Raw genomic sequence first — 14,303 nt, forward strand, 5'->3', positions numbered from 1 at the left:
TATGATCCTTGTATCCCCAGTCTCTCCAACACCTTTATCATAAATGGGTGTTGAATTTTGTCAAACGCTTTTTCAGCATCCAATGAAATGATCATATGATTTTTTTTTTCAGTTTATTTATATGATGGATTACATTGATAGATTTGCGTATGTTGAACCATCCCTGCATCTCTGGGATGAAGCCTACTTGATCATAATGGATGATTTTTCTAATGTGTTCTTGGATTCGGTTTGCCAGTATTTTATTGAGAATTTTCGCATCGATGTTCATGAGTGAGATTGGCCTGTAATTCTCTTTCTTGGTTGTGTCTTTGTGTGGTTTTGGTATTAGGGTGACTGCAGCTTCATAAAAGGAGTTTGGCAGTGACTTTTCTTTTTCTATATTGTGGAATACATTAAAGAGTATAGGTATTAGCTCTTCCTGGAAGTTCTGGTAGAATTCTGCATTGAAACCATCTGGTCCTGGGCTTTTTTTGGTAGGGAGATTTTTGATAACAGCTTCTAGTTCTTCACGACTAACAGGTCTATTTAGATTGTTCACCTGGTCTTGGTTCAACTTTGGTATATGGTACTTATCTAAAAAAATGTCCATTTCTTTTACATTTTCCAACTTTGTGGCATATAAACTTTCGTACTAAGATCTAATGATTCTCTGAATTTCCTCCGTGTCTGTGATTATGTCCCCCTTTTCATTTCTGATCCTATTAATTTGCAAGTTCTCTCTCTGCCGTTTGATTAGTTTGTATAGGGGTTTGTCAATCTTGTTAATTTTCTCCAAGAACCAGCTTTTTGCTTCATTGATTCTTTGAATTGTTTTCTGTGTTTCTATTTTGTTGATTTCAGCCCTCAGTTTAATTATTTCCAGTCTTCTACTCCTCCTGGGTAAATCAGCTTCTTTTTTTTCTAGAGCTTTCAAGTGTGTTGTTAAGTCTCCAATGTGTGCTTTCTCTGTTTTCTTTAGGTGGGCACTTAGTGCTATGAACTTTCCTCTTAGCACTGCTTTCATTGTGTCCCATAGGTTTGAATACGTTGTGTCTTTGTTTTCATTATATTCAAGGAAGACTTTAATTTCTTTCTTTATTTCTTCCTTGACCCAGGGGTGATTTAGTAGTTGACTGTTCAACTTCCATGAGTTTGTTGGCTTCCTGGGGGTACCATTGTTGTTGAATTCTAATTTTAATCCATGGTGATCTGACAAGACACAGGTGGTCACTAATATTTTTTTGTATCTGTGGAAGTTTGCTTTGTTACCAAGTATGTGGTCAATTTTCGAGAAGGTTCCATGGGCTGCAGAGAAGAAGGTATACTCTTTCCTATTTGGGTGGAGTGTTCTATAGATGTCTGTTAAGTCCATTTGATTCAGTACCTCCAGTAAATCTCATATTTCTCTGTTAGGTTTCTGTCTGATTGACCTGTCCATTGGTGAAAGAGGAGTGTTGAAGTCTCCTACTATTAGTGTGTGTGGTTTGATGACTGCCTTGAGTTCTAGAAGAGTTTCTTTTACATATGTGGGTGCCTTTATATTAGGGGCATAGATATTCAAGATTGAGACTTCTTCCTGATGAATTGTTCCTGTTATGAGTATGAAATGTCCATCTCCATCTCTTCTGATTGATTTTAGTTTGAAGTCGATTTTGTTAGATATTAGAATGGCCACACCTGCTTGTTTCTTAGGTCCATTTGCTTGGAAAACCTTTTCCCAACCCTTTACTCTGAGTAGGTGTCTGTCTTTGTGGTTGAGGTGTGTTTCTTGTAGACAGCAGAATGTTGGATCCTGTTTTCCTATCCAATCTCTAAGTCTGTGCCTCTTTATAGGTGAGTTGAGACCATTGATATTAAGTGATATTAATGACCAGTGATCGATGACTCCGGTCATTTTTTTGGGTAGTAGCGTGTATGTGTTTTCCTTCTTTGAGTTGTGCTTGTGAAGGGTCGCTAGATGTCTTAGTTAATGTAGGCATTGTTGGGAATGTTGGATTCCTTGGGTTGTGATTTTCCTTCTAGTATTCTCTGTAAGGCTGGATTAGTAGCTACGTATTGTTTAAATTTGTTTTTATCCTGGAATATTTTGTTTTCTCCATTGATAGTGAACAATAGCTTGGCTGGGTAAAGTAGTCTGGGTTTGCATCCATTGTCTCTTAGTTTCTGCAGTACCTCTATCCAGGACCTTCTGGCTTTCATGGTTTCCATCGAGAAATCTGGTGTAAGTCTGATAGGTTTACCTTTATGAGTTACTTGACCTTTTTCCTTTGCAGCTCTCAATATCCTTTCTTTAGTCTGAATGCTTTGTGTTTTGATTATTATATGACAAGGGGATGTTTTTTTCTGATCCAGTCTATTCGGTGTTCTGTATGCTTCTTGAACCTTCATAGGAATATCGTTCTTTAGGATGGGAAAGTTTTCTTCTATAATTTTGTTGAGTATATTTTCTGGACCTTTGAAATGCAATTCTTCTCCTTCTTCTACTCCTATTATTCTTAGATTTGGTTTTTTTATTGTGTCCCACAGTTCCTGAATGTTTTGTGATGAGAATTTGTTGGATTTGCTGTTTTCTTTGGACAGAGTGTTTAATTTCTCTATGGTGTCCTCAGAGTCTGAGATTCTTTCTTCTATCTCTTGTATTCTATTGGTTAAGCTTGTTTCTGAAGTCTCTGATCGTTTACCCAGATTTTCCATAGCCAGCTGGCCCTCGGTTTGTGATTTCTTCATTGACTCCATTTCAGTTTTCAAATCTTGAACTGTTTCTATTACCTGTTTGATTGTTTTTTCTTGGTTTCCCAGAATTTCATTTACGGATTTACTCATTTCTTCAAACTTTTTGGTATATTTCTCTTCCATTTCTTTACTCATTTCCTCAATTTTTTTGTTATACTTATCTTCCATTTCTTTACGGCAGATTTTCACCTCCTGTTTAAGTTCCTCTATTATTTTCATAAAGAAGCGCTTAGAGTCGATTTCTTCTATTTCTTCTGGAGTAGGGTGTTCAATTCTTTTAGTTTCGAGCTCCCTGGATTCTGGCGATGTCATGTTGCCTTTCAGGTTGTTGGAGGAATTCTTGCATTGGCGCCTGCCCATCTTCCCCACTCTGGATGAAACTCCTCAGCACTTTCTGGATAGAACTCCTCAGCACTCTCTGGGTAGGACTTCACAGCACTCTCTGGATAGAGCTCCTCAGCCCTCTCTGGGAAGAACTCCTCAGCAGGGCAACAGGGCTAGCTGGTCTTCCCAGGACCCAGGAGACAAAGGGCCCGCAGCAGCGGGGGGAGGGGAGGGGTCCCTTGGAACACCGAAGACCCTGCCACAGAAGCTGAGGGGGGAAGGGCTGTGCACTCTTCCCGGACAGGCAGGCAGGCTGCCCAGGCTAGCACCCACTCACCTCTCTGGGAAGAACTGCTCAGCAGGGCAACAGGGCTAGCTGGTCTTCCCAGGACTCAGGAGACAAAGGGCCCGCAGCAGTGGGGGGAGGGGAGGGGTCCCTTGGAACACCAAAGACCCTGCTGCAGAAGCTGTGGGGGGTGCTGTGCTCTCTTTGTGGGCAGGCAGGCTGCCCCGGTGAGCACCCACTCACCGCTCTGGGAAGAACTGCTCAGCAGGGCAACAGGGCTAGCTGGTCTTCCCAGGACTCAGGAGACAAAGGGCCCGCAGCAGTGGGGGGAGGGGAGGGGTCCCTTGGAACACCGAAGACCCTGCTGCAGAAGCTGAGGGGAGAAGGGCTGTGCTCCCTTCCCGGACAGGCAGGCAGGCTGCCCAGGCTAGCACCCACTCACCTCTCTAGCTTCTTTTTTTCTAGAGCTTTCAAGTGTGCTGTTAAGTCTCCAATGTGTTCTTTCTCCATTTTCTTTAATTGGGCACCTATTGCTATGAACTTTCCTCTTAGCACTGCTTTCATAGTGTCCCATAGGTTTGAGTATGTTGTGTCTTTGTTTTCATTAAATTCAAGGAAGACTTTAATTTCTTTCTTTATTTCTTCCTTGACCCAGGGGTGATTTAGTAGTTGACTGTTCAACTTCCATGAGTTTGTTGGCTTCCTGGGGATAGCATTGTTGTTGAATTCTAACTTTATTCCATGGTGATCTGACAAGACACAGGTGGTTACTAATATTTTTTTGTATCTGTGGAAGTTTGCTTTGTTACCGAGTATGTGGTCAATTTTTGAGAAGGTTCCATGAGCTGCAGAGAAGAAGGTATATTCTTTCCTATTTGGGTGGACTGTTCTATAGATGTCTGTTAAGTCCCTTTGATTAAATACCTCCAATAAATCTCTTATTTCTCTGTTTGGTTTTTGTCTGATTGACCTGTCCATTGGTGAAAGAGGAGTGTTGAAGTCTCCTACTATTAGTGTGTGTGGTTTGATGACTGCCTTGAGTTCTAGAAGAGTTTCTTTTACATATGTGGGTGCCTTTATATTAGGGGCGTAGATATTCAGGATTGAGACTTCTTCCTGATGAATTGTTCCAGTTCTGAGTATGAAATGTCCATCTCCATCTCTTCTGATTGATTTTAGTTTGAAGTCGATTTTGTTAGATATTAGAATGGCCACACCCGCTTGTTTCTTAGGTCCATTTGCTTGGAAAATCTTTTCCCAACCCTTTACTCTGAGTAGGTGTCTGTCTTTGTGGTTGAGGTGTGTTTCTTGTAAACAGCAGAATGCTGGATCCTGTTTTTGTATCCAATCTCTATGTCTGTGCCTCTTTATCCATGAAATGAGTCTATTGATACTAAGTAATATTAATGACCAGTGGTTGTTATCTCCGATCATTTTTTTTGGGGGGGTGTAGAGTATATGTGTTTTCCCTCTTTGAGTTGTGCTTGTGAAGGGTCGCTAGATGTTTGAGTTATTGTAGGCAGTTTTGGGAATGTTGGATTCCTTGGGTTGTGATTTTCCTTCTAATATCCTCTGTAAGGCTGAATTATTAGCTACGTAGTGTTTAAATTTGTTTTTATTCTGGAATATTTTGTTTTCTCTATTGATAGTGAACAATAGCTAGGCTGGGTATAGTAGTCTGGACTTGCATCCATGGTCTCTTAGTTTCTGCAGTACCTCTATCCAGGACCTTCTGGCTTTCATGGTTTCCATCGAGAAATCTGGTGTAAGTCTGATAGGTTTACCTTTATAAGTTACTTGACCTTTTTCCTTTGCAGATCTTAATATCCTTTCTTTAATCTGGATGCTTTGTGTTTTGATTATTATATGGCGAGGGGATGTTTTTTCCTGATCCAGTCTATTCGGTGTTCTGTATGCTTCTTGATCCTTCATAGGAATATCGTTCTTTAGGATGGGAAAGTTTTCTTCTATAATTTTGTTGAATATATTTTCTGGACCTTTGATCTGCAATTCTTCTCCTTCTTCTACTCCTATTATTCTTAGATTTGGTTTTTTTATTATGTCCCATATTTCCTGAATGTTTTGTGATGAGAATTTGTTGGATTTGCTGTTTTCTTTGGTCAGAGCATTTATTTTCTCTATGGTGTCTTCATAATCTGAGATTCATTCTTCTATCTCTTGTATTCTATTGGTTGTGCTTGTTCCTGAAGTCTCTGTTTGTTTACCTAGATTTTCCATATCCTGCCTGTTCTCGGTTTGTGTTTTCTTCACTGCTTCCATTTCAGTTTTCAATTCTTGAACTGATTCCATTACCTGTTTGATTGTTTTTTCTTGGTTTCCCAGGTTATCATTTATGAATTTACTCATTTCTTCAAACCTTTTGTTATATTTCTCTTCCATTTCTTTACTCATTTCTTCCATCTTTTTGTTATATTTCTCTTCTATTTCTTTAAGTGAGTTATTCATACCCTGTTTAAGAGACTCTATTGCTTTCATAATGACACTGTTTTCCACTTCTTCCGGAATAGGGTGTTCAAGTCCTTCTGTCGTAGGATCGCTAGGATCTGGTGTTTTCATGTTGTTTTTCAGATTGTTGGAGGAATTCTTGCCTTGGTGCCTGCCCATCTCTTGCTTCAGATGCTCTCCAATTGCTCTTCCCTCCACTGGGTCTTCTGCTACCGGATTAGTGCCCCTTGCTATCCAGGAATCACTTTGCCTGCAGTCCTACTTTGCTGCAGGCAGGCTATTAAAACAAAGGAACTCCCTCCCGTTTGCACTCACTGCCCGTCCTGTCCGCAGTGACCTCCCAGGCTGAGTTGGAGAGTAGGGGTTCTGGGTAGAAAGCTGTGATGGCGTCGGAGGAGAGGGAGTTTAGCTGGGGGAAGCCGCCCCTTTGGAGTAGCCAGGGAGATAAGGGTGGCGGGAAGATTGTGTGTTCCCTTTCCGGACTTGTGTGGCGGTAGGAACACACTTACCCCTCCATTGTATCTTCTGCTACAGGATCAGAGCCACTTGCTGGTCAGAAGTCTCCCTGCCTGCCGATGAAGAAATCTTCACAACAAATCTTTCCAAATTTGATGGAAGATACCAAAAGACATGCCCAAAAATCTCAGTATGAACCCAGAAAACAATGACAATAAAACCAGGACTGAGCATGTACAGAATATTACTGCTGAAGAAAAGACAGAGTCTAGACTGTGGCTCCAGAGGGGATTTTTTTTATCAAGATCAATGATTTCTCATGTAAATCTATGTCTGCTAAATGTTGACGAGATGAGATGTCTAAAGAGAGAAGATCGAAATACTCTCCACTAATGATTGTTTGCTTGGTAAAACCTCTTATGAAAACTAAGTGGGAAACTGAAGCTTTCTCTTCTGGATTTCCAATATGAGAAATCAGAGAGAATATAGACTGTTGGTGACTTCTGGAGGAAGGAGGTGGTCATCTCTCTGTCTCTCTCTCTCTGTCTCTCTCTCTCCCTCTCTCTTCTGATACAGCCTGTCACTATGCAGCACTGGCTGGAAATTTTAGAGATCTACCTGCCTTTGCCTTTTGAGTGCTGGGATTAAAGTTGTGTGTGACCACACCCAGCTCAGTTTTCAGTATGAAATTGACTACTCATAAGTCAATCACATTCCAGTGGATAACCCCACACCAAGGAGCACATAGATAGAACAACCTCACCGGGGGTACTTTATTGCTATTTAATTAAAAGATTCAGTCACAGAGTCAATGACAGAAATAACTAAAAAATTATGACACGTGGACACAAGAGAAAGCTCAAGGAAAATGCTGTACTGGGATAAGTAAGAAATACATGTACCCTGAACTGAAGGCATGGTCAGGTGATAAATAGTACCTCCTATTAGTTGACTTTCATTTCTTTTATTATTATTATTTAATTATTAAAAATTTCCACCTTCTCCATGCCTCCCATTTCCCTCCCACTCCCTCTCTAGTCCAAAGAGCAGTCAGGGTTCCCTGCCCCGTGGGAAGTCCAAGGACCTCCCTTTTCCATCCAGGTCTATAAAAGTGAGCATCCAAACAAACCAGGCTCCCACAAAGTCAGTTCATGCAGTAGAATCAAAACCCAGTGCCATTGTCCTTGACTTCTCAGTCAGCCTTCATTGTCAGCCACATTCAGAGGGTCCAGTTTGATCACATGCTCCATCACTCCCAGTCCAGCTGGCTTTGGTGAGCTCCCATTAGATCAGTCCCACCGTCTCAGTGAATGGACGCACCCCTCATGGTCCTGACTTCTTTTTTCATGTTCTCCCTACTTCTGCTCCTCATTTGCACCTTGGGAGCTCAGCCCAATGCTCCAATGTGGGTCTCTGTCTCTATCTCCATCCATTGCCAGATGAAGGTTGTCATTGATAGGAACAAGCTAACACACTTGTGTAATATATTCTAATACACAGGAAAAACAACAGTTGAGAGTAACTTACCTGCCCCATCCAGTTCATGTACAGAACATAGATTATATTCAGTCTACCTTCTAATTACCAAATGTTCACTTCCTAAGGAACAGGTACTTTTATACAATTTTACATTAATACTGTATTCTGTTCAAGCTCTACTGTTGAACTGTACAGTACAAGCTCTACACTTGAACTTCATTTTCCAGTCTGCTCTCAGTGACTCAGACCTGGTTTTCTACTTCATTGTTTTAGTGCCTTTCCTTCTTCCAGGGAGTCTTCCCCATAACTTATGCTGTACCCTGAAAACTAATGTGTCCTCATATAAAGAATAACAACCAGATCTGTGCTGTGCACAACATCCTTCAGTGGCTCTCCTGTCTGTGTAATTAATAATTATCTTCTTTATAGGGCACTCAATGGCCGTTCCATTTCCATTGGCCTTTCTGCTTCTTCATGTTAAGTCTATGTCAGCAGAGGTTAGGAAACACAATATTACAAGAAGCTCTGACTATATCCTTCTGTTCTCCTTGTTGACACAAATCTACCTTATTCCTTCTCCAGACGGAATATTAATAATTTGCCTCAGGAATATTAATAATATCCCTGGTCAAGGCTGGAGAAATGATTAAGCGATTAACAGCATGCACTGTTCTGGGAGAAAACCATTCTGTCCCCAGCACCACTGTGTGAGCTCACAACATACTGTATATCCTATCTGTGTATTTGGTCTGCATGTCTATTTTGGCCCAGTACCATATTGTATTTATTACTTTGGTTTTTAAACATACTTTAAGATCTGCAATTGTAGTACCTCCAGTGTAGTTCTTTCTGTTCAGAATTGTTTTGGGTACACTTGGTATTTTGTAGTCCCATATATAAATTTTTGGATTCTTTAAATCTTTTTCTGATTAGGAATGCATGGAATCTGTAAATAGTTTGGTAGAATGATCATTTTCACCATATTGACTGTACATGATTATACAAGGACATGTGATATCTTTCCACTTTCCAGTGTTTTTCTCTTTCTTCCAAGGTTTAAAGTTTTGATTAAAGAGGAATTTCACTTTCTTGGTTGGGTTTATTCCTAGTTATTTAATATCTTTGAAAATTCTACAAATAGGAATGAGTCCAATGTTTCTTTTTATGGCTGTTTGTTGGTGGTGAATAGAACAGCTTTGATTTGTGCAAACTGATTCTGCATCCTGTTACATTGTTGAATTATTTTTATCATTACTAGAAGTTTTCTCATCTCTATTGTACAGTGTCATATTATCTGCATATAAGGATATCTGCATGTAAGAATATCTACTTTCCTTATTTCTACCTCTCTACTTTCCTTCTCTTACGTTTTTGTTCCAGATAGTACATTAAGCACAGCATTGAAAAGGAATAGGGATAGTACATATCCATGTCTCACTCTTGACTTTGGTAATATTGCTTCAAGCTTTTGTCTATTTAGTATTATGGTGCACCTATGGGTTTCTTGTATATAGCTTTTATTAGGTTTAGGTATGTTCCCTTTATACCTATGTTCTGTATGATTTTTTTCTCTTTTTTTCTCTTTTTTTAATTTATAAACGTTTAGTAATTTTAAAAGTTTCCATTTCCGCCCCTGCTCCCAACACCCTCCCACTCCTCCAACTCCCTCTCCCCCTCTGTCTCCATTCCTAAGAGCAGTCAGGGTTTTCTGCCCTGTGGGAAGTTCAAGTTCCTCGACCCTCCCTCCAGGTCCAGGAAGGTGAGCATCCAAACAGACTGGATCCCAAAAATCCAGTATATGCAGAGGAAACAAGTCCCAGTGTCATTGTCAATGGCTTTTCAGAAAGACCCCGTGCCAGCCACATTCAGAGAATCCAGCCACATTCAGAGAATCCGGTCACATTCAGAGAATCTGGTTGGATCACGTGCTCGTTCAGTCCCAGTCCATCTGGCCTTGGTGAACTCTCATTAGATCAGTCCCCTTGTATCAGTGGGTGAACGCACTTCTCACGGTCCTGCCTTTCTTGTTCATGTTCTCCCTCCTTCTGCTCCTCATTTAGACCTTGGGGGCTGAAGATATGTTGGATTTTAGCAATGACCTTTTCTGCAACCATTGAGATGATCATGTAAAGTTCGTCTTTAAGTCTGTTTATGTGATTTGTTACATTTATTGACTTTCATATTTTGAAGCATCCCTACATACATGGATAAAGTCTACTTTGACATGGGATATAGTCTTTTTGATGTATGTCTTTATTCTGTCTGCAAGATTTTTATTGAGTATTTTCTACTTCTTTCTTGATTTTTTTCTTTAACTCACTGTTTTTAAGTTTTATTGCACTTTGATCTGATAGGCTTTAAGGAGTGATTAAAATATTTTTTATTTACAAATATTTGTTTAACCAGAGAGTTCAACTTATTTCTCAGCCAGCCAGACCAGAATAATTACACAGAAATTTTATTAATTACAGTACTATGTGGCCTATTAACTCAGACTTCTTATTTTTGTTCTTATTTTGTGTTGGAGGTTGTGGATTATTTTAGAAAAGTTGTTGAGTAGAGTGTGTATTCTTTTGAGTTTCAATAAAATATTCTATAGATACCTTTTAAGTTCATGTGATGTATGATGTCAAATACTTCTGGTATTTCTCTGTTTAATTTTTTTTTTGTTCAGGTTACCTGTTTAAGTGAGAGAATGGAATACTGAAGTAAACTATTAATTGTTAATGGAGAGATGTCAATCTGTGTCTTTAAACCAATATTAGATTTAATAAGATATTGGATTTCCCTAAGTTTGGTGCACCATGCTTAGGATATTACTTTCTTCTAAATGAAGCATCTCTATTCCTTTAGTTTAAAGTCAGTTTTTCAGCTCTTAGGATAGTGATATCTGCTTGCTTCATATTCTGGTTTTCTTGAAGCACTGTTGTCTATCATGTTCTTATAAGGTGGTACCTATCTTTGAAATACAAATGTGTTTATTGAAGGCAGTATATAGTTATATTTTGTTTCTTGTCCCATTTTTCAGTCTGTGTCTTTTATTTGGAGATTTAAGACTGTTGCTCTTCAGTGTTGTTGAAGAGTATATTAGCTGTGGTCATTGGGTTGTTGTTGTTTGTGTCCTCGGTGGTATTTTGTGTTTTTATACTTATGACTTTTTTATTTCTTCTCTCAGTCTCTTTGCTATCCTTATTCCTATTTAGTTTGAAACAATGGTTCTATTTTTCTCAGGTCTGGTTTGTTGCATATAAAATTCTTTTAGGCTGTTTATGTCATGAAGTATTTTTCAATCATCACATTTGAGTGGGTGCATCTTTCTGGAATTTGAGGTAAGTTTTCTGCTGTAGCACTACTGAGCCTATGTCCTATGTCATCGACTTGGCGTTTCTTTTCTTTTTCTATGTTTAAAATTTGTGTAGATAGTCTTTTAATATTAGGAATGGTTTCCTAATATTTTTTAACATGACTTTGATTATTGGTGCACTTTCTCTGTTTTCACGTCCTGATATTTTATCTTTTACTTCATTATACATATAAGTCTTTCACCTGACTTTCCTAAATGTGCTGTTGATCTTCATTTCAGCTTAAGTTTTATTCAGCATTTTATTTCTTTATTATATAAAGTTTTCTAATCATAAATTTTCTTACTTATTTTCTCAGCTCTATATTTTTATTTTTTTTTAAATTTCCCTCTGGTGTTTAGATCCTGCATCTTCAAATATCGTTGTCCTTTCAAATCCTCTCTAATTAGATCATCATGTTTATGATGATTCTTTTAAGTTCCATGTTCTAGGATTAATCTAGGTAATATTTACTGAAAAACATTTTTATAGAATTTGTGGGTTTTGGGGTGATGGGATTATTTTGGCCTTTCTTGATGTTTGTGTGTTTGTGATAAAATATAGGCATTCAGACTTCTTTCATTGTGTCTGATATTGTAGCCTGCTCTGTTGAGTAGAATTTTACTTCTGTTTTTGCTTTTGTTCAAGCTTGGTTGGTTTTAGATCAGGTTGAAGAGTTGGAAGGTCAGTAGATAGGTAGATCAGCTCTCCAGACAGATATATTTATTATTGAGGGCAGGGTGAGAGGGATTCTAATTCAGTAGTTATCAAACAGTGTGTTGATATGGCTCAGGTCTATGTCTGCATGCTGATGAAAAACTTGTTTATGCCCAGCTATGCCTGGGAGTGTGGGGATGATGCACTGAGGTTCTGGGAAACTTACAGGTCTGGGTTGGTATGATGGCTGCAGAACCCAAAATATGCCTTCTGAGGTGTGGGAAAGATGTGAGTAGATGGGATCTGGGGCTCTCACCTGACTGGGCTGGTGCACAAGAGATGTAACCACAGGTAGGTCTGGGAATATGCAGATTGTGTGGATAGTGGGGATCTGGAGCACTCACCTGGTTAGGTTGATTCACAGGTTATGTGACCCAGCTAGGTATGAAAATGTGATACTCACGTGGGTGAATAGGAAGCTAGTACACTCACCTGGTTGAGCAGGTGCATAGTCTGTGAGCACAGCTAGGTTGAAATTGTAGGGATGGCAGTTGTGGGCTGAGTTCAATCTTTCCTAGAGTAAGAGGAAAACACACTAGATTTCTGCAGTTAGAAATCTGACCACAGGGTGGCAGGACCCCTCAGCTGATGCACAAGAAGGCCACCTTAGTGAATTTCAAATGAACAGGCCTTTTTTTATTGGCTGAGCAAATAACTAAGCATGTGTGGTTATAACAACAATGGTCAAAGAGAACCTGCTAGAAGCTGCTGGGTAAAGACTGAGCACGTACAATTGATCTGCACAGGAAGCACAATGAAGGCAGCAGTTCATATTTTATTCATTCTTTTCTGCCTTTGGATGAACTGTGAGTGGACGACTGTGAGATGACTGGGAGAATGTTAGTAGGAGGACATTAAATGTTCATAAGAACAACTTTGTTCATGTTTTCTCTTCTTACCATAGGGAAAAAAACAGGGATGCATAATAACCTAACAATGTTTCTCCATTCTCTCCATCTTTCTGCATAGGGGAGAGTCAAGGCGAGAATGTGGAGCAGCAGCCTTCCACCGTGAGTGTCCAGGAGGGAGACAGCACTGTCATCAACTGCACTTACACAGACAGCGCCTCAGTCTACCTCCCTTGGTATAAACAAGAGCCTGGGAAGCAGCCTCAGTTCATCATTGACATTCGTTCAAATGTGGAAAGGAAGCAGAGCCAAAGACTCACCCTTCTATTAAATAAGAAAGTCAAACACCTTTCCTTGCACATCACAGCCATTCAGCCTGGAGATTCAGCCATCTACTTCTGTGCAGCAGATACACACTGCTCCACAGGCCCCTGCAGTCTGTCTTCAAACCTGCCACCAGGACTGGGTGACACTCTTTGTGCTGTGTCAGATATTTTATGACAACTTTTGTCACATTGTTTGTTTGAGAGCAGAAACTAATATATAGATATTAAAAGCATGTATGATAAGGCCCAAGATGACCCAGCAAGTTTAGGTTATATTATTGATTGTTGCTTAATGATTATTTTTAAATGCATATGTGTTCTACATGTTAAATGTGTACTGTGTACTATGATATCTTGGTTTAAGTAAACATAGGGAAATGAATAGTTTGGTGAGTAGGTGCACAAAGCAATGTCTGAAGTAACGTGTAAACCTTCATCTTCTTTCTATGTGAGCTGATACTAGCATCTCCATGTGTTCAGCAATCTAAAAGCTCTGTGTAACAGATTCTTACAGGGATTTATGATGGTTTGTTTCAAAATCATGTGTTAAATGACCAACCCTACAAGCAAGGCAGCCCCACTGCTGCAATTGTGACTTGACAATTTGTTGGAGTAACCAACTACTTTCTCATTGCAGTTGACGCCTGCTTTGTAGGAGGAGGTACATGTGAAGTATGTCAATCTGTCCAGAAGTCTAAGGCTGTGAAATTGCAAAAGAGAGAAAATGCTGCTTTAATAAATGATTATACATCTTATATAGGAAAACAGTATGAGCAACACATTCTGAAACAACTATAGAAGTTGTGAGTGAGGGAAGTTCTGACGGACTCAATATTCATTACCTTGAACTTGTAAGAAACAAAGGTTCTGAGCCAAAGGTTGGCATTTGCAAATTATATTTATATGTTAAATACAACAACAATTATGGAACTGATGTAGACAAAGATGAGAAAGAATAGCTTTGAGACAATACATTAACTTGAAAAAAATTCTACCAAACACCAAAATTAGAAAAAGTACAAAGAAGAATCATCCATAATTCTATTGCCTGTGTTTAGCGTGTTAGTTAACACTTATACTGTATTACCGATTAATACACTATCCCTCTTAATATTTCATAAAAACTTTAAAAAATAGGAGTAATAATAGTAACTGCCTCATTGTATTGTTGTGATGATAAAATTATCACTTAGAATAGTACTTGAAACATAATGACACATAAGAGGAGTTCATAGTTACCAATTATCTTCTCAGTATATAATTTAAAAACATAATTCAGAATTTAGGGTTTAAGCTTTTTCCATGATCAAAGTATCTATTCTTTTCCCCACCATTAATATTTTTA

General features: G+C 39.1%; 1 gene segment (V, D, J or C); it reads left to right on the forward strand.

Annotated features, from left to right (window-relative positions):
- The window catches only part of LOC146892242 (T cell receptor alpha variable 13-1-like), a 74,657-nt gene extending 60,354 nt beyond the window's left edge, over positions 1-14,303 (forward strand). The window contains 1 exon segment of the V gene segment in view: positions 12,754-14,303. Within this exon segment, the coding sequence occupies positions 12,754-13,133 (380 nt within the window).

This window comes from Myodes glareolus, chromosome 12 (assembly GCF_982192425.1).
Source record: "Myodes glareolus chromosome 12, mMyoGla1.1, whole genome shotgun sequence".
Taxonomy (NCBI): domain Eukaryota; kingdom Metazoa; phylum Chordata; class Mammalia; order Rodentia; family Cricetidae; genus Myodes; species Myodes glareolus.